At 40.8% G+C, this 27,462-nt stretch overlaps 1 protein-coding gene and 1 pseudogene across 6 annotated transcripts in view; one reads left to right on the top strand and one right to left on the bottom strand.

Annotated features, from left to right (window-relative positions):
* The window catches only part of LOC107399359 (3-beta-hydroxysteroid sulfotransferase-like), a 230,626-nt gene that overhangs the window by 187,299 nt on the left and 15,865 nt on the right, over positions 1-27,462 (top strand). For 5 of the 6 annotated variants that reach the window (XM_076571532.1, XM_076571528.1, XM_076571527.1 and 2 more), the window contains one exon: positions 25,219-25,345. In XM_076571532.1, coding sequence (XP_076427647.1) covers positions 25,219-25,345 — 127 coding nt within the window. The remainder of the gene's footprint in view (positions 1-25,218; positions 25,346-27,462) is intronic. The other variant, XM_076571533.1, reaches the window with a different exon arrangement.
* Positions 17,586-19,156, bottom strand: LOC121826283 (glycylpeptide N-tetradecanoyltransferase 2 pseudogene; annotated as a pseudogene).

Here is a 27,462-nt window from a genome sequence, read left to right as displayed (position 1 = left end):
CATGTAGAAGGCTGCAAATAGATCCATATCTGTCACCGTGCACAAAACTTAAGTCCTAGTGGATTAAAGACCTCAACATAAATCCAGTTACTCTGAAATTGATAGAAGAGAAACTAGGAAGTAGTCTTGAACATATTGGCACCGGGGATCACTTCCTAAATATAACACCAGTTGCACAGACACTGAGAGCAACAATTAATAAATGGGACCTATTGAAATTGAGAAATTTTGGTAGGGCAAAGAACACAGTAAATAAGACAGAACGACAGCCTACAGAATGGGAAAAGATCTTCACCAACCCCACATCTGACAGAGGGCTGATATCCAGAACATATAAAGAACTCAAGAAATTAGACATCAAAATAACCAACAGTCCAATTTAAAAAATGGGCTATAGAGCTAAAGAGATTTCTCAACAGAAGAATCTCAAATGGCTGAAAGGCATTTAAGGAATTGCTCAACACCCTTAGTCATCAGGGAAATGCAAATCAAAACAACTCTGAGATACCATCTTATACTTGTCAGAATAGCTAAGACCAAAAGACTGAAAACAGCTTATGTTGGAGAGGATGTGGAGCAAGGGGAACACTCCTCCACTGTTGGTGGGAATGCAAACATGTACAGCCACTCTGGAAATCAGTATGGCAGTTTCTCTAAAAATTGGGAATCAGACCTCAAGACCCAGCTATACTACCCTTGCGCATATACCCAAGGAATGCTCAATCATACCACAAGGACACATTCTCAACTATGTCATAGCAGCATTATTTGTAATAGTCAGAATGTGGAAACAACCTAGATGCCCTTTAACTGAAAAATGGGTAAATAAAATATGGTACATATATACAACGGAGTACCACTCAGCAGAAAAAAAAACAATGCATCATGAGGTTTGCAGGCAAATGAATGGAACTAGAAAAAAATCATCCTGAGTGAGGTAACCCAGACTCAGAAAGACAAACATGGTATGTACTCACTCATAAGTGGATACTAGATGTAAAGCAAAGGATAACCAGACTGCAACTCACAACTTCAGGGAGGCTACCTAATAAAGAGGACCCTATGAAAGACACAGGGATCACCTAATGACAGAGAAATAGGTGAGATCTACATGAGCAAACTGGGGGTTGCAGGGGTTAATGGAGGGGAAGGGTCAGGGGAAAGAGAGGTTAGGGGAGATGAAGGTCCCAGCTGGATCATCAGCATTGGGGGAGAATGGAGAGGGAAATACCATGATGAATGAAGACCCCAGGGGAATAGGAAGAAGCAGAGTGCTAGAGAGGTTCCTAGAAATCCACAAAGATATCTCCACTATAGACTACTGGCAATGGTCAAGAGAGTCTCTGAGCTGATCTGCTCTGGTGATCAGATGGCTGAACACCCTGGCTGTCATGATAGAACTCTCATCCAGTGTCTGATGGAAGCAGATGCAGAGATCCATGGCTGAGCCCCAGGTGGAGCTCCAGGACTCCAATAGGCAAGAGAGCAGAAGGATTGTCTGAGCGAGAGATATTGAGACCACGATTGGAAAAAGCACAGGGACAAATAGCCAAACCAGTGGAAATGTATGAACTGTGAACCAATGGCTGAGGAGCCCCCATGGAACTGGACCAGGGCCTCTGAATAAGTGAGACAGTTGAATAGCTTGATCTGTTTGGGAGGCCCCCAGGCAGTGGAGCCAGGACCTGTCCTTGGTGCATGAGGTGGCTTTTTGGAGCCTGGGGCCTATGCTGGGACACTTTGTTCAGCCTTGGTGTAGGGAGGAGGGGACTGGACCTGCCTCGACTGAGTCTACCAGGCTGGGCTGACTCCCCAGGGGAGACCTTGCCTTGGAGGAGGTGGGAATGGGGGGTGGAGTTGGGAGGAAGGCTGGGGGGTGGAAGGAGGTATGATGGGGGAATCCATGGTTGATATGTGAAATTAAGTAAATTATAAAATAAAAATATTAAAAAAAACACTCAAATTATGCTTCTAGTAAGGTAACTCATTCCTCCTCTCCCAATCCATCAATAGAAGTACCACACACAACCATTGGGGCCCCTTAGTATCTTTACTCCTGAGGTCTGCTCTTCGCTTGTAATGTATTTTCATCTTTTTTTATTGCCTTGTTTTAATAAAGCTTCCATGTTCCTTTTTACTTCTGGAAAAAAAACAGATTTAAACAATACCTATGCACAAATCCAGCCCTACAGAAAGCACTAGAAGGAAAAAATCCAACCTAAGGAAGTTAGATATACCCATGAAAACATAGGCATTAGATAAACCCATACCAACCAATACCAAACAAAGAAGGGAAACACACAACCTAGATGCCCTTCAACTGAAGAATGGATAAATAAATTGTGGCACATATACACAATGGAATACTACTCAACAGAGAAAAACAATGACATCATGAGGTTTGCGGGAAAATGGATGGATCTAGAAAAAAATCATCCTGAGTGAGGTAACCCTGACTCAGAAAGACAAATATGGTATGTACTCACTCATAGGAGGATACTAGACGTGGAACAAGGATGACTGGACTGCTACTCACATCACCAGGGAGGCTACCTGGAAAACAGGACCCCAAGAAAGACACGAGGGTTGCCCAATGATGGAGAAATGGCTGAGATCTACATGAACAACCTGGACATGCGTGGGAGCAATGAAGGGCTAGGGTCGAGGGAAAGAGAGTGGGAGATCCCAGCTGGATCAAGAACAGAGAGGGAGAACAAGGAATAGGAGACCATGGTAAATGAACACCACACGAGAAAAGGAAGAAACAAAGTGCTAAAGAGGCCCACAGAAATACTCAAATATACCCCCACAAAAGACGGCTTGCAATGGCTGAGAGACAGCCGGAACTGACCTTCTCTGGTGATGGGATGGCCAAACACCCTAATAGTTGTGCCAGAAACCCCATCCAAGTACTGAGGAATCTGGATGCAAAGATCCACGGCTAAGCCCCGGGTGGAGCTCCAGGAGTCTAATTAGTGAGAAAGAGGAGGGTTTATATGAGCGAGAATTGTTGAAACCAAGGTTGGATAAAGCACAGCGACAGATAGCCAAACGAATGGAAACACGTGAACTGTGAACCAAAGGCTGAGTGACCCCCAACTGGATCAGGCCCTCTGAATAGGTGAGACAGTTGATTGGCTTGATCTGTTTGGGAGGAATCTAGGCAGTGGTACCAGGTCCTGTGCTCATTGCGTGAGTTAGCTATTTAAAACCTGGGACTTATGCGGGGACGCTTGGCTCAATCTGGGAGGAGGGGACTGGACCTGCCTGGACTGAGTCTACCAGGTCAGTCTCAGTCCTTGGGGGAGGCCTTGCTCTGGAGGAGGTGGGAATGGGGGTTTGGCTGGGGGAAAGGGGAGGCAGGCAGGAAGGGGGAGAACAAGGGAATCTGTGGCTGTTATGTAGAACTGAATAGTATTGTAAAATAAAATAAAATAATAATAAAAAAAAAGAAATATTTGGGCATATGGGAGTCATTGTAAAGCAAAGAATAAGCAGACTACAGTCCACAGCTCCAGAGAAGTTAGGTAACAAGGAGGACCCTAAGGGAGACACATGGATTGCCCTGGGAAGGGAAAATAGATGAGATATCCTGGATAACCTGGGGGCAAGGGAGCAGTAGAGGGGAGAGGATGAGGGATGAGACCATGAGGGAATTGCATGATCAAGCTGGGGGAGGGAATGAGGGGGAAAGCAATGAAGGAGATCTCTTGATAAAGGGAGCCATTATGGGCTTAGGGAGAACCCTGGTGCTAGGGAAATTCCTAGGCATCCACAAGGATGACCCCAGGTTAGACTACTAGAATAGTGGAAGTGGTACCTAAACTGGCCTTCCCCTATCATCAGATTGGTGAATACCCTAACTGTCATCATAGAGCCTTCATCTAGTAACTGATGGAAGCAGATGCAAAGATCTGCAGTTAAGAGAGGGAGGAGGTATTATATGAGCAAGGGGGGAAGTCAGAATCATGATGGGGAAATCTACAGAGGCAATTGAACCAAGCTTGTGAGAACTCGGGAACTCTAGACAGACAGCTGTGGAGCCCATATGAAACCAAATAAGGCCCTCTGCATGTGTGAAACAAGTGTGTAGCTTTGTCTGAGCATCCCTGGCAAGGTGATCAGGATCTATTCCTGGTGCATGAGCTGGCTTTTTGGAGTCCACTCCCTATGATGTGATGCCTTGCTCAGCCTTGGTGCAGGGTGTGGGGCTTGGTACTGCCTCAACTGAATGTACCAGGCTTTGTTGATTCCCCATTGGAGGCCTTAACCTTTTGGAGGAGTGGATTGGGGGTGGGTAATGGGCAGTTGTGGAAGGAGCAGGAGGAGGGATGGGAGAGCAACTGTGGTTTGTATGTAAAATGAATTTTTAAAAATAAATAAGAGAGAAAAAAACAAATGTAAGCACAAAAATAGTGCATGATGCTTGTTTTCTCTGACAACTCCAGTATCTGTTATTTCCTTTCTTGAACAGGGTCCTATGACAAGCTTAAGAAGTAATCTCAGTGTAGTTGTCAATTGTGTTTTCCTCATGGCTGAAGAAAAGACCTCATGGTCTTGACCATTTCTTTCATGTATGTATCATCAAAAGTATTTGTTTTGGGAACTAATTAAGTTAGACACTTGTTGACTTGGTTATTTGGTTTCTCAGCATTTACCTTTTTGAGTTTTGTCTTAGTTGGGGTTTCTACTGTTGTCATGAAGCTCCATGACCATAAGCAACTTGGTCAGGACAAGAGCTCATTCAGAGGCAATGGCTGAGTGCTATTAGTGGTTTGCTCTACAGGGCTCGCTAAGCCTGTTTTCTTTTCTTTTCCATTTCCTTAGAAGATGTAGTTTGCCTGTATTTGTTTTAAAGTAAGCACGATGTATAAACATGTATCCTTTATTCTTGGGGCAGATAATAAGTGTTTTACCTTTATGTCTAAGGAATATTTGGCTGAAATAGTAGGGAATCATTTTTGTAGAAAATCCATTTGTCTTTTTTAAATTTTCTTCTTCAATTCTTTTATTATGTACTTGTTTACTTTGCAAAACAACATATTATAAGGTTAAAAATGAATTTTAAATGGAACAGAACCTGAAAGTGTTTGCTTTTGGATGAATGATCAGATTGTGGCTTGAAGGTAATAAACTGAATCTACCTAGAAATGAAAGGAAGATTACAGGAGCTCTCACTTCCCTGGAGGATTTATTATGATTAATGGTAAGCAAGGACAAGACTTGTCAGGGTAGATGTAACTCAGCGTTCATTTATGGGGTGAGTTGACAACACTATGGACCTCATAAATTACATTTACAACACATTGATTTCTTACATGATATCTGCTTGAACCCTAACCTCACTTCTTGTGACATCTTAGTGTTGGGTGTCTCTCAACCATTATGTTACATTCTTTAGCTAATGGGGTCTAAGCCTGCACTCTTATAGCACCCAGGAGAAACAGACCATGGGAAATATCACAGGGAGCTGGGCCCTCTTACATCAATTGTATGAAGCAAAATGAGAAAAGTGAAATGATACAAATAGGACTGAGAAAATAAAAAATTAACCAGAATTGCTGCCCCCGACTTCCCATCTGGACTAGAGGTGAGTATCCGAGCCCAACCCGGACCCCATCCCTGGGCACCAGCCACTCTGGGAAGACCTGCCCAACTTGGCCCCAGGTTCTGGCCCCCGGGGAGGTCCCCTTCTAGCCCCACTGGGAGGGATCCCCTTTTCCAAGGCCCTCCCACCCTGCAGCCCCTGCAATCTCTGCGCCCTGCCCCCATGCCCATCTGCCCGAGACCCCAGCCATTTCCTGAGACTTAGAGACCGGCCCCCAGCTCCCATCCTGCCCCCGACTTCCCTTCTGGACCAGAGGTGAGTATCTGTGCCCAACCCGGACCCCATCCCTGGGCACCAGCCACTCGGGGAAGACCTGCCCAACTTGGCCCCAGGTGCTGGCCACCGGGCAGGTCCACTTCTAGCCCCACTGGGAGGGATCCCCTTTTCCAAGCCCCCCACCCCCGCAGCCGCTGCAATCTCTGTGCCCTGCACCCACGCCTACCTGCCCAAGACCCCAGCCACTTCCTGAGACTTAGAGACTGGCCCCCAGCTCCCATCCTGCTCCCGACTTCCCCTCTGGACCAGAGACTTCTGGTCCAGATAAGAGCTTTTATCCTGCCTGGGAGTTCCCATTTGGACAAGAGAACTCCCTTTTGGACAAGAGAGAGAGACTTCCTGAATCTGTCAGCTCTTTCTGAAACAAGTACACTGATAAGATCAAGAAGGAACCACAAGGAGATGGGCAGAAGTAAAGGTAGAAGTAAATACAACAAAATGAAGAGCAATACAGCATCACCAGAACCTAGCCCACCTCCAACATCTAGACCTGAACATCAAAAATTGGAAGAAGCAGAAGAAAGTAGCCTTATGAGTAACATCATGAAGAAGGTAGAGGCTTGTGTAGAGGAAAAGACAAGAAAATTGGAAGAACGCTGTAAACAACTAGAGGAAAAGGCAAACAAATTAGAAGAAAACAATAAAGCCCTGCAGGGAAACAATGAAGTCCTGGAAGAAAACAATAAAGTCCTGCAAGAAAACAATAAAGTACTGGAAGAAAACAATAAAGTCCTGCAAGAAAACAATAAAGTACTGGAAGAAAACAATAAAGTACTGAAAGAAAATAATGAAAAAGCAATGAAACAAACAAAGGAAACAGTCCAAGACCTGAAACGGGAAATTGAAAAAATAAAGAAAACACAAACAGAGGGAATGCTGGAAATAGAAAACCTGAGTAAAAGATGGGGAACTTCAGATGCAAGTATAACCAACAGAATGCAAGAGATGGAAGAGAGGATTTCTGGCATTGAAGATACAATAGAAGAAATAGTTTCATCAGTCGAAGGAAACACTAAAGCCAACAAAGTCATGAACCAAAAGTCCAAGAAATTTGGGACACCATGAAAAGACCAAACCTACGAATTATAGGGATAGAAGAAGGTGAAGAATACCAACTCAAAGGCACAGAAAATATATTCAAATAAATCATAGAAGAAAACTTCCCCAACTTAAAGAAGGAAATGCCTATGAAGATACAAGAAGCCTATAGAACACCAAACAGACTAGACCCCCCAAAAAAGTCCCCTCGACACATACTAATTAAACAACTAAATGTACAGAATAAAGAAAGACTATTAAGAACAGCCAAGGAAAAAGGCCAAGTGACCTATAAAGGTAAACCCATCAGAATAACACCCGATTTCTCAATGGAGACTTTGAAAGCCAGAAGGACCTGGACAGGTGTAATGCAGACACTAAGAGACCATCGATGTCAGCCCAGACTAATATACCCAGCAAATCTTTCAATCATCATACACAGAAGGAACAAGACATTTGAAGACAAAGCCAGATTTAAACAATACCTATCCACAAACCCAGCCCTACAGAAAGCACTAGAAGGAAAATTCCAACCGAGGGAAGTCAGATACACACTTGAAAATACAGGCAATAGATAAAGCCACAACAGTAAACCCCAAAGAAGAGAAGTACACGCACTACCACCAAAAATAACAGGGATGAAGAATCACTGGTCATTAATATCCCTTAATATTAACGGACTTAATTCACCTATAAAAAGACATAGACTTACAGAATGGATACGAAAGCAGGACCCATCTTTCTGCTGCATACAAGAAACACATCTCAAATTCAAAGACAGACACTACCTAAGAATAAAAGGCTGGGAAAAGACTTTCCAATCAAATGGTCTTAAGAAACAAGCAGGGGTAGCCATCCTGATATCCAACAAAATAGACTTAAAACTAAAATCAATCAAAAGTGATCAAGAAGGGAATTACATACTCATCACAGGAAAGATCCACCAAGATGAAGTTTCAATTCTGAACATTTATGCCCCAAACACAAGGGCACCCACATATGTAAAAGAAACATTACTAAAGCTTAAACCACATATAAAAACCCACACATTAACCTATACTCTGCAAAACTTGAAAACCTAAAAGAAATGGACGTTTTTCTGGATAGGTACCACATACCGAAGTTAAATCAAGACCAGATAAACTGTTTAAATAGTCCAATAACCACTAAGGAAATAGAAACAGCCATTAAAATTCTCCCAACCAAAAAAAGCCCAGGACCAGATGGTTTCAGTGCAGAGTTTTACCAGATCTTCAAAGAAGAGTTAATACCAATACTTTCTAAATTGTTCCACATAATAGAAACAGAAGGAACATTACCAAATGTGAAGACCACATGAGAAGGGGAGGAAGCAGAGAGCTAGGGAGTCCCACGGAAATCCACAAAGATACCCCCGCAAAAGACTGCTGGCAATGGTCGAGAGATGGCAGGAACTGACCTACTCTGGTGATGGGATGTCCAAACACCCTGATAGTTATACCATAAACCCCATCCAAGGACTGAGGAATCTGGATGCAGACATCCATGGCTGGACCCCTGGTGGAGCACTGGGAGTCTAATTAGTGAGAAAGCGGAGGGTTTATATGAGCGAGAATTGTTGAAGCCAAGGTTGGATAAAGTACAGGGACAAATAACCAAATGAATGGAAGCACATGAACTATGCACCAAAGGCTGAGGGGCCCCCAACTGGATCAGGCCCTCTGAATGGGTGAGACAGTCATTTGGCTTGATCTGTTTGGGAGGCAGCTGTGCGGTGGTGCCGGGTCCTGGACTCATTGCATGAGTTGGCTGTTTGAATCCTGGGACTTATGCAGGGACGCTTGGCTCGGTCTGGGAGGGGGGGACTGGACCTGCCTGGACTGAGTCTATTAGGTCGATCCTGGTCCTCGGGGGAGACCTTGATCTGGAGGAGGTGGGAATGGGGGGTAGGGTGGGGGTAGGGGTAGGGGGGCGAGAGGGGGAGAACAGGGGAATCTGCGGCTATTATGTGGAACTGAATGGTGTTGTAAAATAAAAAAATAAAAAAAAATTAACCAGAATTAATCTCTACATAGTTTTAATAGTAAATTTGAATGTCCTAAATTTCCAGTTAAAAACTATGGTTTTGAAAAATGGACTGAATTATAAAATTGCATCTCTTTTTGTAAAGACATGCCTTGGTGCCAAAAAGTGATCTGATCTTGGTAAATAATGGGACTTGTCACCAAATCTTGTCACTGGGGCACTCTATCCCTAGGACCTATATAGACCCACATTGTAGAAGGATAAAACAGTTTCTTGTGAGTTTTCCTCTGACCTCCACAATAACTAGTATTAACAGCAAAATAGGCTCTTACTATCACAAAATACCTCAAAAAGAAAGAGACATATCTTTAATATCTATGCAAAGAAAGGCTGAGAATATCTTATAAGAATTACACTGAAGAAAAACATCATTCACAGCTCTTCTTCTCTTAACGTAAGTTGAATAAGACTAAAGAAGGCATCTCTAAGTAAATTTATTTCAATGGACTTGTTTACTTACTCTAAAATATTAATGCCACAATGCTGGACACTGGAAAATAATAATTGAGGTTTAAATAGTTATGAGATAGTGAGAGTGTGGAAGTAAGCAAGAATATTAAATTCAAAGACAGACGATGTGGTGATGGGCAGAAGTATAAAGGGAAGAGTTAGACCAGAAGGAGAGAATTTAATAGAGTTAAGAAAGACAATGTTACTCTCTTGGCTCTTTTGGTCCACTTGTCCCCTCTCTCTTGCCTCTTCTCCCTTGCCCCACTCTCCATCCCCTCCTTCTCTCATGATCCAGTCTCTTCTGCTGGCCATATTCAGTCTACTATTTATTTTCTGTCTCTGTTCGTCAGCATAGAATCAACCATGTGACTGGTAGCCATCTTTACTAAGGTTAAAACGAGTATATGGCATGTAACTTTGCCATCATCTTTATTAAAGTGACCCCGTGGTATAAAACAACTAAAGCAATAGTTACAAAACATTTTATTCACACTGAGCCCTCTGCTAATTATTGTATATCTTTTTTTAATTAAGAAAGCAACAGCAGGTCTTCAAAATATTTTGGATTAGGATAAATTTTTGTAAGATGATAAATTCCCAAGGTTGTAAAGATATGTTCAGGTGAACAGAAACTGATTTAGAGATTTTTGTCTAACTACTTAGGCCTTTGCTGATTTTTCAACACTGAGCTTCTAGAAAATTTTAGATAAGAAAAAAAATGTTTGATAACACGGCAGTATTTGCTAAACCTAAATTTATGAAGTTCTACTCAGATTAACAAAACTCTATTTAGAGATTTATGTCTAACGAGTAACATCTTTGTTCTGTTGAATGCTAGGCTTTAAGAATATGTTAAATGGTAAAACATCTCTAGCGAACTTCTGCCCTCCAGTGTTTTTCCATTGTGCTCTAAGCCTGTATTCAAGACCTCCTCCCTCCTTCAATAAACAGCATTCGGTATTAAAAACAAAAGAATATGTTAAATGATGAGAAGCATGATTTTGTTTGGTAAATAAAAGATGTTTGATGTGTAAGGTTAATAAATTCTTACCATGTACTCAGGCTAATGGAAATTATCTTTATATTACTTATTTAGCCTGTTTTCCTTTGTAGCTTGATGTGGGTACTGGGAACTGAGTTCAGGTCCTCTGCAAGAGCAGTATGTGCTCTTAATCTCTTACCTACTACTCCAACCCATATGTATGTATTTCCTCATTTGTGGAGGTACAGTTGAACGCATGTGGCCATCAGAGGACAACTTGTTGGAGTTGCTTGTGGGTGCTGTGTGCCCTCATCCATTGAGCCATGTTGGCAGCCCAACATTCAACATTTCATAATGTGTGAATATAGTAATTCTTTTTTCAAAATACAATAATAATTTAATGGCATTCAAAAGTCTGTACGGATATCAATTTTCCTTTTTGAAAGGATTTTTTTTCTGGCACCACACGCATGCAGTTCCTGTGGTGGCCAGAAGAGGGCAGGGATCCCTGGAGCTGAACTCAACAGCCAGTTGTCAGTGGCTGTAGAGGTGCTGGGAACTGTACCCAGGTCCTCTGGAAGAGCAGCGAGTGCTCTTAACTTAGTGAACATTTCTAATGTACCACTCACTGATACATGCATGTCCCACTCTCAGAGAAGACAGTAGGCCCTTGCCCTCAGAAAGCCTGGTGCCAGAAATCACAGAAAAATATCAACCTGTGGTATTGATCACATGCCAGCTGCCTGCTAACTATCCCCATGAATGACCAGAGATACACTTTCTACTAATAGCATTTGGCTTAGGACATTGATCCACATACATTAATGTATCTAAAACAATGATATATGTATGATTTAACCCTGGACAGCTTGACACCCTGATTTGTTATCCATAGACTTGAACTTATATAACTCCAAAATTCACTTTACTCTGTCTTGTTGCCTGAATCAAATCTTGCTTTGACTAAGCATAGAATTATAAACATGTATATCAAACTGAAAATTTTTAAATAGAATGACTTATAAATGACTTACTGGAGCTATGAAAGTTTTAGACTGAACAGCAACATTCTGAGCTCTAACTCATGAAATTGTGTACAAATGAAGTACTTCTGGATTTTGTCCTGGGGAGGTACCATGCCCTTTGCAAATTTGGAAAGCAATACCCAGAATTCATGCTTTATAGTAGCTGTTACTCAGAGGTGAGTTTCCAGTTTGATCATAATGCTTTTACAGTCGACATATCAAATATATTATAACCCTCATACAGCAAAATAATCAACTGAGTGTCTACGGTTTGAGCCCCATACTGGGCACCAAGATGAGACTGGCTAGCTGGTGAGTTATTTTTCTCTGTGATTAAAGAATGTAAGGGAAGAAAGAGTTCCAGGGAAAGTGAAAGCAAGGTTTATTGGCATTGTAAAATATTTTTTGGTAGAGAAGGGATCCAATATATGGAGACAGTTGACTCTAGATCCCAGGTTTTTCTTTAAGTACCCCTGGCTTCTGGAGACCTCCCTTCTCTATTGGCCCTGAATTATTCATGTATCCCCTTTAGTATAGGGATTTGAGTTGGCCATGAGTCAGTCAACTCTCCCATGCATGCTCACAAGCACAGAAAGAGCTACATACAGTAGAGGTCTCTATCTAGAGGTGTGGGTATAGAAAGAACTGGTTGGTTGGTTGGGTTAGGGTGGGGCCTAACCATTCTTCATTTGTAGTGTAACACGAAGAAAAACCATATCAGATGAAGGGAATAGGAAACTTACTGCAGGGGAAGGGGTGGGTGGCTCTCCTCCTTTTCTTCTTTACTCAGGACCAGAAGTGTATTTAAGAAAAAACAAACAAACTGTGATTTATTCTCAGGAGGATTCCTAACTGCCTTGTATTCTGATTTAATCCAACTCAGATAAATGAAGTCCATACAAAGAGATTATGAAGACTTCATTTAAACACATATGATCCAATGAGACCTTCATTCAAATGGATGATGAAAACTACCAAAAAAGTGTAGAAGAGCAGTACAAGGCATTGCAAGAAGTATTTGTCAGGTAGATCCAGTCACTGCAGTTGTACTAGGTTGTAAAGGAAAAGGAAAAACTACTTTCTTAAGAAAAACAACGTTGGACTGGGCATCAGGAAACTTATGGCAGAATAGATTTCTTCATCTCTCCCCTCGCACTTAACAATATCAGAGAGTTGAGCTTAGCTCAGCTTATGTTAACTAAGTTGTCTGAGTCTTCAGAGACACTGGAAGATATCTGATCTGATCCAAAGAGAATCTTGTTTATCCTGGAGGCACTTGAATACCTGAAATTTGACTTGGAACGCAGGACAAACTTGTGCAAAGACTGGGGGAAGATGCTGCCGACACAAATTGTCTTCAGCAGTTTGCTACAGGAAGTAATGCTCCCAGGATCCTCTCTGCTTCTTGAATTGGGAAACCCAAGTGTACCAAAAAATCTATCCCTTGCTGCAGTATCCAAGGGAGATAACTATTCATGGATTCACTGACGAGACCACAAAGTTCTATTGTATGCGCTTCTTTGCCAGTTACTAGAAAGGCTTACAAGTCTTTGATTATTTAAAAACAAGTCAACAATTACTCACTTTATGCAGAGATCCTTATATATGCTGGGTGTCCTGTAGTATGTTAAAGTGGCAATGAGACAGGGGAGAGGAAATAAGCTTAGTTGGTGTAACAGATTCGATTATCTACACAAGCTTTATAGTGAGCTCATTCAGATCAGTGTATGACAATTGTCCACCTAATCAGAACAGAGCACCATCAAAGACCTTGGCTGTGTACCTTGGCTGTAGAGGCATGTGGAAACAGGTATTTGTGTTCAAGTGTGAGGATCTCAGGAAGAATGAAATATTGGAATCTGAGGAGGCAGTGTGGCTGGGAATGAATTTTCTCTGTACTCAAGGTGACAACTTCATGCTTTCCCATCCTATATTACAGTCGTATTTTGCTGCCCTGTTCTATTTCCTCAGACAAGAGAGAGGCACAACTCACTCTGTCATTGGAAGCCTACCCCAACTTCTAAGAGAAGTTTATGCTCATGGCCAAACCATATGGCTCCTGACAGGGCTATTTGTGTTTGGAATTGCCAGTGAAAAAGTCACTGACATACTGAAACCACACTTTGGTTTTATACCATCCAAAGAGATAAAACAGGAAATCCTCAAATGCTTTAGTAGTTTAGTCAAGCAGAGTGTAGTGAGAAACTGATGAATGCCCAGAGTTTATTTGAGAGCCTACTTGACAACCAGGAAGAAAGCTTTGAAACAGATGTGATGGATCTATTTGACAAAATGACTGTTGATATTAATAATGTTGATGCACTGTCAGAGGCTACATATGGTCTGCTGAAATCTCAAAAATTAAAGAAACTTCATCTGCATATACAACACAGTATGTTCAGAAATCTATAAGCCAGAAGATGATAACTTAGAAGACTTTGAATACAACAAAAGGTAAGCACAACTCTGAAGCTTGTCTTCAGCTCTTCCAGTTTTGCCTTAGCGTCCATGCATAATTTTGTATGTGTGTTTGTGTGCATGCTGTATCCATATGAATTTGTGAACAAGTCAGAGGAAGATGTGGGGTGGCTTTCTTTGTTGTCCTCTGCCTTCAGCTGTTGAGAGAGTCTCTCACCACCCTTGAAGCTCACCATCTTGACTAGGCTAACTGGCCAGCAGAATACCAGGGTCTACCTGTCTCCCTCTTCTAATGTTGAGGCAACAGCCTCAAGCCACCATCCTCAGCTTTTTACGTCAGTGCTGTGGATCTGAAGTCAGGTCCTCTCACTTGCACAGCCTACACTCTCACCCACTGATCCCTCTCTCCAGCATGGCATTTCCTAAGTTCTTACACATCTATGCTTGGGTGTTTAGATGGCATAGTCAGGAAGCCTATCTGTTGAGTCTTGGCACTGCCATTCGGAGCTATGTGGCCCTAGAAAGTTATGTCTTGAGTTCCTCCATTTATACAAAGAACAAACTAGTGACAAGGCCAGCTGTGAGGTGGAAATGTGAGCAGCTTTTTTTGCAGTGTCTGGCTCTTTTCCTTCATCCATAGAGTGTTTAGTGTCCTGGTGACTATACTGGAGAAGATTCTGGGAACTCGTGTCTGGTTTGAGGCTGTGCTCATACTACATTGCTCTAGTTGCCTTGCTTTGCATTGGCTTTAGGCTGCTAGCTCATACTTGATCTTTCAAATGTGTAGCATCTTTGATGATATCATTGGGTGTAGTTTGCTATTCATTCAGGAGTCCCAAATATCTACCTGAATTCACATAGAAATCATGTTTTATCACTGCAAGAGGAGACCCTAGAGAACAGAGAAGGCTGGGTGTCTTCAACAGTGATATGTACCTATTAACAATGAGTCTCCCAAATACTCAATCTAGTTCACCTCATCTCAAGCCATGCTTCTTTATTATTATTTTTATTCAATGTATTTTTTGCAATTTCATACCTATAGGTAATGCATTCTGGTTACTCTCACCTTCTACTCCGTTCTGTTCCCCTTCCACTCCATCACACTAAGTTCTTCTTTATCAGCTTCTTTCTCACATTCACGTCTTTTTGTTGTGTCAGCTGTTGAGTTTAACGAGGGCTATCAGTGTGTGTATGGGTTTGGAACTGTGCATTAGACTATGGTGGACTGACTTGTGGGTACAAAACTGGAGATGGCTGCTCCTCCCTGAGAATCCACCAGTAGTCATTATGTTAGCAGGGAGGGGCAGAGCTGTGTGAGGCTCTCCCCAGCTTCTGATTGACTGGTAACAGGCCCGGTCTCGTGAAGGCAGTGGAGGTATCCACAGCTCTTATGGGATTAAGACCACAATGGCTACACCATGCCCAGAAGATGACATTTTGTAGCACACAGGGCCCTCTCTCTTCTCTCTGTCTCTGTCTCTTGGTGCTCCTTTTCCTTTTTTAAAAAAGATTTATTTATTTTTATTTAATGCATATAAGTGTTTTGCCTGCATGCATGTCTATGTACCATGTGTGCCTCATTGAGGGGGTTGGGAGTGATCTGCCTATCTTAGGAATGTCTCAAATTGAATTTAGGCACCAGAGAATAATGATGTGTTTTCTCATTGCAGAAAGGCAATAAAATATTGGAGTATGTTGTGCAAAATTTTCCAGGACTTGCAGGTGTTGGGTCTGGACAGCTGTAATTTCAATGAAACTGCCATTAAGCATCTCTGTGACTCGATGTATCCATCTTCTAAGAATCCTCAGACTATTTGGGTTTAACAGCTATTTTGTATCTGAGCAGTTGCACTGGTTGCTGATTTTGTAAAATGTCGAGTGGTCATGTGCTTAAGTTATGAATATATCAATGTGAACTATTAATGTATTTAAAGTGATGAGTTCTGTAACAACTACAATGTGCAGTAAACAAATCTCTAAAGGGATGGTTTAACATTTTTCTCATGAGGTAAAGAAGCCCATAAAAAAATTCCTGACTGGCAATTCTTAAATCGGAAAACTCAATTTGTATAAGATAAAAAATGAGTGAGACAATTCCCAAAGAGCTGTAAATCCAGATTCACTAAACTTGCTTACCTAATGCTGTCTTTCTAAACAGTGTTCCAATGCATAGATAGTTTTATTTCCTGAAGGTGTTCTGTTAAAACGTCACAAAGTTGGGCATGGACCATATGAAATGAGAAATCTGCCACGTGTCTTTAGGAACAGTACTGGTCCCACTTCTGCACCACTTGTGAGGCCCAGGTGCCCCCTCTAGTGGTGCCATCAAGGATGGCACAATTTGTGGCCTACTTCTTAGGACCTTAGTCCACAAACATGGTAAGAGGCCAGATAGCAAATATTTTAACTTTGCAGGCAATACATTCCAGTCTGTCACAACTACTTGATTTCCTTTCATAGTATGAGGCAGCCACAGGTAGGTCATAATGAAGATGTGGCTGTATTCTGATAAAACTTGGACTTCATAAGATTTGCATGCTACAACTGTCATTCTTTGGGCCATTTCCCCCAACCATTCAAAACATTAATGACCACTGTCAGCTTGTGAGCTGTACAGAACAGCCAACAGGTGAGACTCGACCTAAAAGTAACATTTGGTGAGTCCTTTCTAGCTGGGAAGGAAATGCTATGTTGTCTGAAGTAGTGTTCTGGAGTGGAGCAGAGGCACTGGAGTAAAGACAGGAAGAAGTATCTACTTAGTGGCATCTGACTCCAAGGCCAGTCTATACAATGGCCTTGTTTAGTATTTTATTTTTCCCTGGGATAGTGGCAGCATGAACATATATATACACTGTGAAACTTGTTTTTCAAATTCTAGGTAAAAACAACATCAGTAACACAATTATGAATACGTATTTACAAGTAAGACATTTTCCATTAGCATGACAATTTTCATGATAAATTAAAGTCAGCATAAAGGGACATGTGCAATAGTGCATAATAAAAACATTCAGACCATCTGTGTGCTGACAGCACTCCTACACTCCTCTGGGCATTAAATCTGACTTTAGAGATTTTACTTCCTTTCCCTCACACATCTCTGTCATTGCTGAGAAATGAGACTGCAGGCAGCTGCAAGGTCTGGTCAGTCAGGTGTGTACTCTTTAGTGAGCATGCTGAACATTTGCCCCAACTTTGCTTTTGAAACAATCCGCTAACCTGCTGAAGATCAAAGGACAAACCTGCATATTTACTGATTTGGCTGCTATGCTTATGGGATAGACCTGTGTGTTTGCTGATTTGGCTACTATGCTTATGGAATAATAAATGTGTAAGTCACTGTTACATTTTCATATTGCTCCATATATAATTATCTACCACATGTCAATTCTATAAACATTCCCAGTAGCATGTAAGGTGATACACATATGGATCCTTGTTCTGTTATACGAGTATATCACCACTTAACAAACAGAAAAGCAGCAGTGACTCTCCTAACAGCAAAGGTTTTCTTAACATGATGACACCACTTCTGTTTGGTTCATAGAGAAGCAGCCCCACTTCTAGAGTGGAAGGACAACATCCTCTCTTTACCATGAGAGCTCTGTGGACACCTTCAGCCCTCCCACACATCAGTCAACAGCAGAGTTTGGCTTCGACATCCTAACTAGAAAAGTGTACTATTGGCCATCTGTTCTGATTGTTAGCAACTACTGCAATTTCACTCAACTTGTGCTTTTATTCTTCTTTGGAATGGCAGTTCCAGGACTCACTAAATAGAGTATTAACAAATGAGAATGTCAGCCTTCTAGAAGTAACATATCCATCTACTGTAGAACAAGTCCAACTTTTTCCGAGTCTGTCCCTGGACACCGCCAGTTGTACAAATAATACTGTAAGTTCCCGCCTCCTATACCAAACTTGAGTTTTTCCAAGAAGGTTTTATTTCCCATCAAGTCTAGTGCATTGAATACATCAAATCCTTTCAACTTGGCTATAATGAGCACATCATTCGTGAGGTCCAGCAGGGGTGTCTCTGTGTGAATGTTGTAGAAGGAATAGACAGCCTTGAGGCTCTTGTGAGCTGGGTGGTGCATAACCGTGGAGGGGAGTGTGTAGAAACTCAGGAAATCAGTCAGCTTCCCACTGGGACTCTCCACCACAAATGTGTTAATGATGTGCTCCCGGGGGAGGAACCAGTGCTGTGATGTCTTTCGGTTCCATTGGTCTCAAGCCTGAAGTCTTTGTAACATCCGGAAGTCTGTACAGCTTCATCGTTCTCTGTAAGGTCATGTTTCTACTCAAGTGAGAAAATTTCACCTCTACCAGTTTCCTGGGGTTTAGGAATCGGTGCCAATACCTGCATGTGGCCACAGGCTTAGGAAGAACCACTCCAGCAGTATGCACAGCCTGAAAGATTCCTTCTGGGTTCACTCTTCTAGTTATTTATCGAATTAACACTTGGGCTACCCGTTTTGATCTCGGTTTCTTATGGACACAAAGAAAGTTGATTTCTACCATCCTCTTCACACTGTCATAAATTCGGATGTTTGCTGGAATGGCACTTATGAAACGTACTAGCTTTTTATGTGAAGACACTCGGACCCTCCAGAGCCATTGCAGAAGCCAGTCTGGGGGACGCAGAGCCCACAAGAGAAACTCAGGCGAATAGTCAAAGAGGAACATATTGTCATCATCTTCCACATAATTCTAATTCAGCAATGTGTACAATTCCTTCAGCACTTCAGCATTACTCAAGTCTAAAGTGTCCCACATAAAACCTTGTGGCAAAGAATACGGTTCCTGGCTGATATTGTCCTTGTCTGGTTCAATTGCACCATGAGATGTTATGACTTCATTCAATTTGGGCACTGGCTGTGTGTCCCAGAACTGGTATCTGTGCTTTGTGGCCTCATCAATGTTCCTGGCTGGGCCTTGGCATGAAGAGAGCAGCTCCATTGCTCTCTGGATGTCCTGTAGCTTCTGAATAGGTATGGTGAGATTTCATGGCTGCTCCGCTGAAATCTGCTGCCAGATGGCATTGTGTTTTGAAGACTGCTGAATTTTAATCTCTTGGGAGTCAGAGGCAGAATCGGACTTGGTACCCCCAGAATTCGGCTTCTCCTTTTTTCTCTTCTGTTTCTTCTTTTTATTTTTTGCTCCCAAATCCCCTCCAGGGCTTCCTTTGGCGTGTTCCGTCTCCTCCTCATTGTCTCCGACTATCTCGCACGTGTCCTGTTCGTCCAGCTCTAGGCTCTCCTGGCTGGCCGCAGACTCGCTGTCCTCTGCCATCGCGGCGGCTCTGAGCGGCTGGGGAGGCGGTGCTCTGAGCCCTGAGGTTTTTCTATATAGGGCTTTGTAAATGTTTATACATCGTGTGTGTGTGTGTGTGTGTGTGTGTGTGTGTGTGTGTGTGTGTGTGTGTACACAGCCAACAGGAGTTGGTTATGTTCTAGAGACTGCAATGAATGTTAAATAAAAATCTAGTTTTTAAGGTTATTTTGATTGTGTCTATGTATGTGTGCATCTGAATTGGGTCCTCTGGAGTGAGAGTTATAATAAATCATGAGCTGCCTGACATGGATAACTAGAATGCCCAAACAAGCATAGTTTGTGAGGCAAAGTGTGGAAGGGGATGTCTACAAGTTGCTTGGCCATGTACCCCCACATCCTGGTATAATTCGCCATTTGGCCTTATTGCACAGGTGTCCCAGTTACTGTTCTATTGCTGTAAATAGACACCATGGCTAAGGCAACTATAAAGGAAGATATCTATTTGAGGGCTTACTTATAGTTTCAGAGGGTTAGTACATAATCATCATGGTAGGGGCCATGGTGGCAGACCTGCAGACATGGCACTGTAGCAGTAGCTGAGAGCTCACATCTGATTCACAAATTGCAGGCAGAGAGAGAGGGTGGGGGGAGAGACTCGCCTTGGGTGGGCTTTTGAAATCTCAAAGCCCAGCCTCAGTGACACTTCCTCCAACAAGGCTCACATCTCCTCCAACAAGAGCATGCTTCCTAATTCTTCCCAAACAGCTCCACTACCTAGAGATCAAACATTCAAACATATGAGCCCATGGGGACCATTCCCATCCAAATCACCAAAATCTGTATGCTTTTTCCCATGTCAGTTACACCATTTTATATTTCCACCAAAAATGCTTATGAAATTTTCCACACATCAGTTCCCTAAAATCCTGTCCTTTGAGGATCTTAGGAGGCACAAATAGGGATGACTGATTAAAATATTGGTCAAAGTAAATTATATGTTTGAAATTATAAAAGAATAAAAAAAGAAAAACATATAGTTTAAACAAATACTGACTATTTATGATCAACTTAACCCTTGGCCTGCCTCCCCTGTGTACAGGTTAGGGAGTGGGGCTGAAAAATCCAAAACCTCTAATTCTGTTGTGTAGATGTAACCAACCATCTTATTAAATAAGAAACACAGAAACAATGTAAAAGAGAAAGCCGAGAGGTCAGAGCTCACAGCTAAAATCTCACCCTTCCTCCTGCTGTCCCAGCTTCCCGAAAAAGAGAGCTATTTCCTGTGTGTCAGGCATTTCCATGGTCATTCTGCCTTCTCATTGGTTGTAAACCCAAACACGTGTCTGCCTCATCACTGTCTGAATGTACAGCCCCCTAGGTCTTAAAGGCATATGTCTCCAATGCTGGCTGTATCCCTAAACACACAGAGATCTATGGGATTAAAGGCGTATGCCACCACCGCCATACTCTGTCTATGGCTCTAATAGCTCTGACCCCCGTGCAACTTTATTTATTAACATACAATCAAAATCACATTTCAGTACAATTAGATTACCACCACACTGTTGTATAGATTCAGGTGACCAGCTTATATCCTTGGCCTATTTATGGGGCCTTGCCACTTTTTTTTATGCACAGAAAACCTCTACTAATTCAGAGATTATGTGATATTAGAAGTTGTATGCTAGGAAACTTGGAGATAGACTCTATCATCTATCTATCTATCTATCTATCTATCTATCTATCTATCTATCTATCTATCAACTATCTATCTATCTATCATCTATCTACCCACCTATCTATCTACCTATCTGTATATCTGTCATCTACCACCCTATATGCTACTTACCTATCTAACATGGTCTTAGACTGGTCCTGAGGCACAGATCCCTACATCAAGTAACTGTGCAACTGAAAAGGCACCCACACATCACTAGTCTGTCATTAATAATTAGCCCAGCTTATCATATTTTATGACTGTGTCTCCCAGGGAAAGGTACCTCTTGCAGGTTTCCATTTGCTCTTTTCAGTTTCTAAATCTCAGGGTGCTCTCAAGAAACACAGAGCTTCTCTCTCATTTTGGGGTTGGGAAATGTTGAGAATGGCATGGAGATGAGGTTGACTCAGGGCTCACTCTCACTAATTGTCAGACACTGAGATGGACAAGCCTTGAACACTGCTTGATTTCCACTTGGCTCTGCCAATTCCAGGTGTATGAATGTGAGCACACTTTCTCATTCATGTCACCTTATTTTCAGACAATAATTATTTGTACGTCAAGAGTTAGTGTCTTCCCTAGAAATACCCTGATAAGACACAACTTTGAGGAGAAAACAGTTTATTAACATTTACAGTTGCAGGTTTCAATCCATCATTGAGAGGAATTCAAGACTGAAAAGCAAGCAAGCTAGTCACACTATATCCATGGTCCATGTAGAAATGACTGTGACTTTCTGCATACCATCTCTGGTCTCATATAGCTCAGGAACTCCTGTCTAGGGAATTGTGCTTCCCACAGTGGGCTGGGTCTTCCTATACTAATTAACAACCAAGATAATCCCCCTCAGACCAACCTGATCTAGATAATTTCTCATTAAGACTTTCTCCCTGGAGGGATGAGAAAACTTGAAGTGAGTTCATGAAACCAGAAAGCATCCAGAACAGTATCAAGAAGACACGCTGACAGGACAGGGTGTTGGGGTAAATGCTGGGGCTTTAATCAAAGTTCTTGACCCCTCTCCCAACTGGGATAACTCTCAGAGCATTTTATAGTCAGTATGTTGAAAGCAAAGTTGATGACCTTGTCAATCCTGTCCTGTAAAATGATACTTTCACCTCTTTCATCTCACTTTCATCTACATGAAAGGATTCCAGCACTTAAAAACAAATCAAAAGAAAACAAAACAAACAAAAAAAAAAACTTTTGCGAGATGGGTAAGAGAAACAGGGATGAAAATTTTAGCAAGCATTATGATTCATTGTGAAATGAATGGGCTTTGGGGAAGATAAGTATCTTGCTTGACCTCTTGAAGCTAACAAATGAAAGGGCTTGGAGTAAAACCAGGTATTTTGGTTTCAAAACCATTGATTAAAATACTTTAACTAGACATTCTAGACAGCTTGCTCTTTTTTCCCCATAAAGCAAGAAGTAACATCAATAGCTTATTTCTGACATTCAGTATTATGAGCATCTTTTCATTTGTCAGAAGTGCATGCCTTACTACTAACACAAAGGACCATTTTCAAGTGATATACTTTCTTTCTTTCCTGGTGTACTTATATTCAGATGTGAGAATCGGTAGAGGTGAATGTCTCAAAAGAAACTAGTGTTTTTCCAACTAAAAAACAAAAACAAACAAAAAACCAAAGACTTTCCCCAAGTACTTCTAGTTTCTGTCAAGTTGAGAGTTGTAAGGATCACAGTATTCAATCAAGCTGTTGCAAATAGATACATAAATCAATACAGAAGTTAAAACGAAATTAATGTGGTTTATGCTATCACAAGGCAGAACCAGAGGGTGGGTCAGGAGGGATGACTAAACCTTTTTTCATGCAGTCATCTTGGATACAAGATTTCTCATCTCTTTTTATTCTGCTAATGTCTTCATAAAGCCCTGGTAAGTCTATGGTACTCCATATAACCCTGTATGAAGTGGGATGGTAGGAGAGCAATCAGACTGCTTGTGCCTTCATTACCAATAAACCAAGCATATTTCATGAATTTTTGTTATGATGTTCAGATCTGATTAGACAGATACATAGACCTGGGAAGAATAGGTAAGTATAAGAAAGTTTGACAAATCTATATAAAGCTATAATTAGATGAATGAGATGATGTGGTACACCACTCTCAGTAGGGTAGCTATAGATTGTTGTTTCAAAAAAACTAGAGAAAGTGATGTTCACAAGAGTCAACATGTAGATATGATATTCAGTTGAAAAGGTAGATTTGTTTAAAATGATAAAATTGTGCAATATTGATATCTGGTATCTGGTATGGTGTGAATGGGTGTGGAGAGATCCCCACTGCCCTTGATGTAGTATGATCATCTCTTGGAAATGTCCTGTTTTACTGGGCATTTTTACCTGTGGATTTTTATGAAGATTACTTTTTCCTAAGCTGTACTTTTTAACTGAAGCAATGATTTTATACAATAATAGTGTTAGTTTAAACAGGATTTTGATGATTGAGGATATGTAATAATTATAGTAAGGCATTATGATAGAGGTTATTTTAGTGGAAAAATTAACATAGGTAAAGGTAGGATAAAACATTGCCTCTGTAGGATGCAGAGGATAAAACAATAAAAGAAGAAAGTGTCACACAACTAGAACACATGAGTTTCTATTGAGGAGCCATATAGACTGTGGCTTATGTTAATGATTAAGAAAAACAACCGAGTCCCAGTAGCCCAGTAGAGAGTAGTTTAAATTCCTTTAATCTTAAGTTGAGAGATGTGTTCACAGGTTTCCCAGTGCATCATAGCTGAAACAAAGCTTTGAAAATAATGTTAGACTGAGTTGTTTTTGTTAATAGCTTTAAGATGAAAAACCCAAAAAGACAAATCTGAAGTTTTTGAAAGGCACATAGTTGAGTGAGGAACTCTTTAAAGTCAGGGAACAAGAACAAAGCAGCCCGATTATTGTTAGCTGGTGTGCCTTTCTTGCTTGGACGGTTTGGTGACCAAAGGCAGTGTTTAAATCCTTGTCCCCATTTCTGCCCTCTGCTTCCTGATATAAAGAACTGTGGATGAATATGTGTGCACCCTGAGGATTTAAATTAGAGCTGACTGGTTCTTTTTCATATATAAAAGTTTAGATTCATGATTATTCTAAGATTATCTTTTGAGATAAATAATAAAATGGTTGGCCCTTTCTTTGCAACTATAGTAAGCAGTCTGCTAGTAGAAGAACTGGCTTGAAAAATACTTTTGCTTACACTCTCTTAATCTACAACAAGTTGCTTGGATAATATATGTGGGTTCTTGGAACAACTTGTTTTTCACCTGTAATAAGTAAACTGTTTAAACATGTAGGGGAAATGAAAACATTTTTTAAAAGCCTGTATTCATTGTAATCATCCACTTGAAAAATAGAATGTAGACACATTGTGATTTTCATATTGCTTGAAAGATTTTGGTAGAGTATATAAGCTGTAAGATTAAAAAAAAAAGTAAGTTAGAAGAAAAACATCAAGAATGAGAGAAGGAAAACACCAGGAAAGATGTAGAGGAAGAATACAAAAGAATAAAGAAAGAGTCAGAAGAAAACTATCAAGAGAATGTGTTGTCTTTTCCTTACTCCCTCAGATAAAAAAGCCTTAGTATGAGGACTCCATGGATTCCCTTCAAGCTCTGAGCTGCTGGAGGCTGGTCCTCATGGCAGCAGTATGTGCCTTCCCACCTCAAAATCTGGATCAAAGGCAGGTTGTCTTCCTGCCTCAAGATCCAGATCACAGGTGTGACCTCTGTTTCTGGATTGTATTTCATTCCAGGTATAGTCAAGTTGACAACCAAGGACAGCCATCACATGTGGGTTTCTGAGGATCCAAACTCCAATCTTCATTTTTTTATGCAGCAAACATTTGAAGCAGTGGTTCTCAATTTTCCCAATGCTCAGGCCTTTTAATACAGTTCCTATGTTGTGGTGATCCCCACCCACTAGATTAGTTTCAGTGCTACTTCATAACTATAATTTTGCTACTGTTGTGAATCACACTATACATATCTGTGTTCTCTGATGGTCTTGGGGGACCCAGGTTGAGAAACCCTGCTTTAACCATGGAGGCATTTTTGTAGCCCCTCAACTGTTCTTCTAACAGTGAACCATGCATGTCAGAGGCAGCTATGTAAACTTTCTCAGATGGAAGATCAACTTGGCATCCTCTATCTCAGAGTTAAGGAAATAATGGAAGAGAAGGCAACCTTACATTGAGAGGGTCACAGATGTAGGGAAAAGGTAAATCTCATCCTTTGACCTCCACATGTGTGTTGTGGCTTTGTGTAAGTTTGGTTCAGGATGTGTGGAAATATGCAGTGCTGAAGTGAAGACACACATTTCTAATAAACTTTATCTTTTAGGTTATCTATGTCATCAGGAATCCAAGAGATGTTGTTATATCTTACTATCATATAAGAAAACATTTTCACCTTTTGAACAATCAACAGACTTTTGATGAATATCTTCCTGCATTTATCCAAGGTGACGGTGAGTGGAATCTGGACCACCAATTTTATATTTTGAAATCAAGGCAAGAACAGAGATCTGTGTAGCATGTTTAAAAGCTAAATCTGTGGGTCACAGCTGTTTAAAATTTACTCAGTGTGGGACAAGAAGGATGGTTTAGTTGTGTACTACTCTTGCAGATGTCCAAGTTTTGTTCCCAGCAATCATGCCAGGTTTCCCTCAAGGTCTTGTAACTCCATATCCAGGGGTCTAGCACTCTCTTCTGGCATCCCCAGACACTGCATTCATGTATGCAATACCCACACACAGATATATATTTGCATGAAACTTAAAATATTAAAAACCAATGTTTTAAAATTTTACTCAGTGTGATGTCAAGAATTTTATGGACAACCAGATGCAATCTGATTTTCATTTAATGTATTTTTTCACTTAGAAAAATCAATTCTTTTATGATATATTATATAGTTATAAATGATCATCTATCCTTTATTTTTATATTTTTCAATTGCATGTGTTCAGATATTATATTCATTAATTTAGTGTGTGTGTGTGTGTGTGTGTGTGTGTGTGTGTGTGTGTGTGTGTATGGGGTTTCACAAATGCCATTGTGTTGCCGAAGGGCTTCTTTGCAGTCCCACAATCCACATATAAAATAATCACTCAGACGCTTATATTACTTATAAAATGTATGGCCATGGCAGGCTTTTTGTTAACTGTTTTTATATCTTAAATTAACCCATTTTTATAAATCTATACCTCACCATGTCACTTGTGGCTTACCGGCATCTTTACATGTTGCTTGTCCTGGCAGTGGCTGCAGTGTCTCTCCCCCTTCTTCCTGTTTTCCCAATTCTCCTCTCTCTTTGTCCCGCCTATACTTCCTGTCTGGTCACTGGCCATCAGTGTTTTATTTATATAGAGAGATATCCACAGCACTTTCCCTTTTCTTTTTTTTTTAAAAGGAAGGTTTTAACTTTAACATGGTAAAATTACATATAACAAAACAATTATCGAGCAAGAATTACAGTTACAATATTAAAGAAGATGTCCTATCTATCTTATATTTGTGAGTTTAAGGTTTTATATCTAACTTATCTTTTATAATAACTGAGGAAATTACAACTATCTAGTCTTTAACTACATCAAATACCTGAGAAGGAACATAATGGTACCTGAGAAATGGTAGATGGATGTAAGCAACTTTCAGGAATCTTGTAAGAGTAGACCAAGACAGCTGGCAGCCTGGACAGTCACCTAATGTTTCTCAGCATTGTTGGTGCATTCAAATTGCCTACAGGCCTAGAGTATATGACAGACCATTTTCATAAGCAGGAATTCTGAAAGACCATCTTACCCTGTCTTGGCAGAGTACTGTGGTCGCTTTCCTTGTGTCCCGCTTGTCCAGAAAGGACAGTATTGCATTCGTACTGTCAGCCGTCAAGGCAAGGGCAGTTCTTTGCCCAGTAGGCCATTTTGTGCCAAGAAGACAACCTTCCAAATGGAAATGTCTTAGAAGCCCAACATTCTCTCGGGATCAAATTGGCACAGCCAGGAGCAATTGTGTCTCATGTCAACAGAATTCTAAGTTATTTAAATGCCATATTCCCTAGGTCTATGAAGTGTTTGAAGATTACCTATCTATCTGAAATATATCTATGTATACCTAGAAGACTTAACTAACATGGCCACAAATATGATTATCATAGATGACCAATTATTAATCTATTTCTTAATTATCCATTACAATTTTAAATGAGTTACATAAACATAATACCTCAAACAAGAATAGAAATATACATATATATATATATATAGTATAACAAAATTAACTTCAAGTTTGTATCAATAAACTAAAATTTATACCAATGTAAAACATTTTAAACATAAACTAAAATCTATACCAATGTAAAACATTTTAAACAAGTTGTTCTTTAAAAGTAGGTTCATTAATCTACCCTTTTATCTTATCATCTCTATATCATATGTATCTATATCATATCCCCTTTTCTTTTTTAGAAAGAGACCGTATTTATAATCAACCTGTTTTAAATAAAAATAATATTTTTTTTTCTGTCCCACACCAGAGGGCTCTTCTGATTTGGGACACAAGAATCTCTTAACCATTTTTTTTAAGC

This window comes from Peromyscus maniculatus, chromosome 1 (genome assembly GCF_049852395.1).
Source record: "Peromyscus maniculatus bairdii isolate BWxNUB_F1_BW_parent chromosome 1, HU_Pman_BW_mat_3.1, whole genome shotgun sequence".
In the NCBI taxonomy this organism is placed as follows: domain Eukaryota; kingdom Metazoa; phylum Chordata; class Mammalia; order Rodentia; family Cricetidae; genus Peromyscus; species Peromyscus maniculatus.
This window is presented reverse-complemented; position numbering and strand designations above follow the sequence as displayed.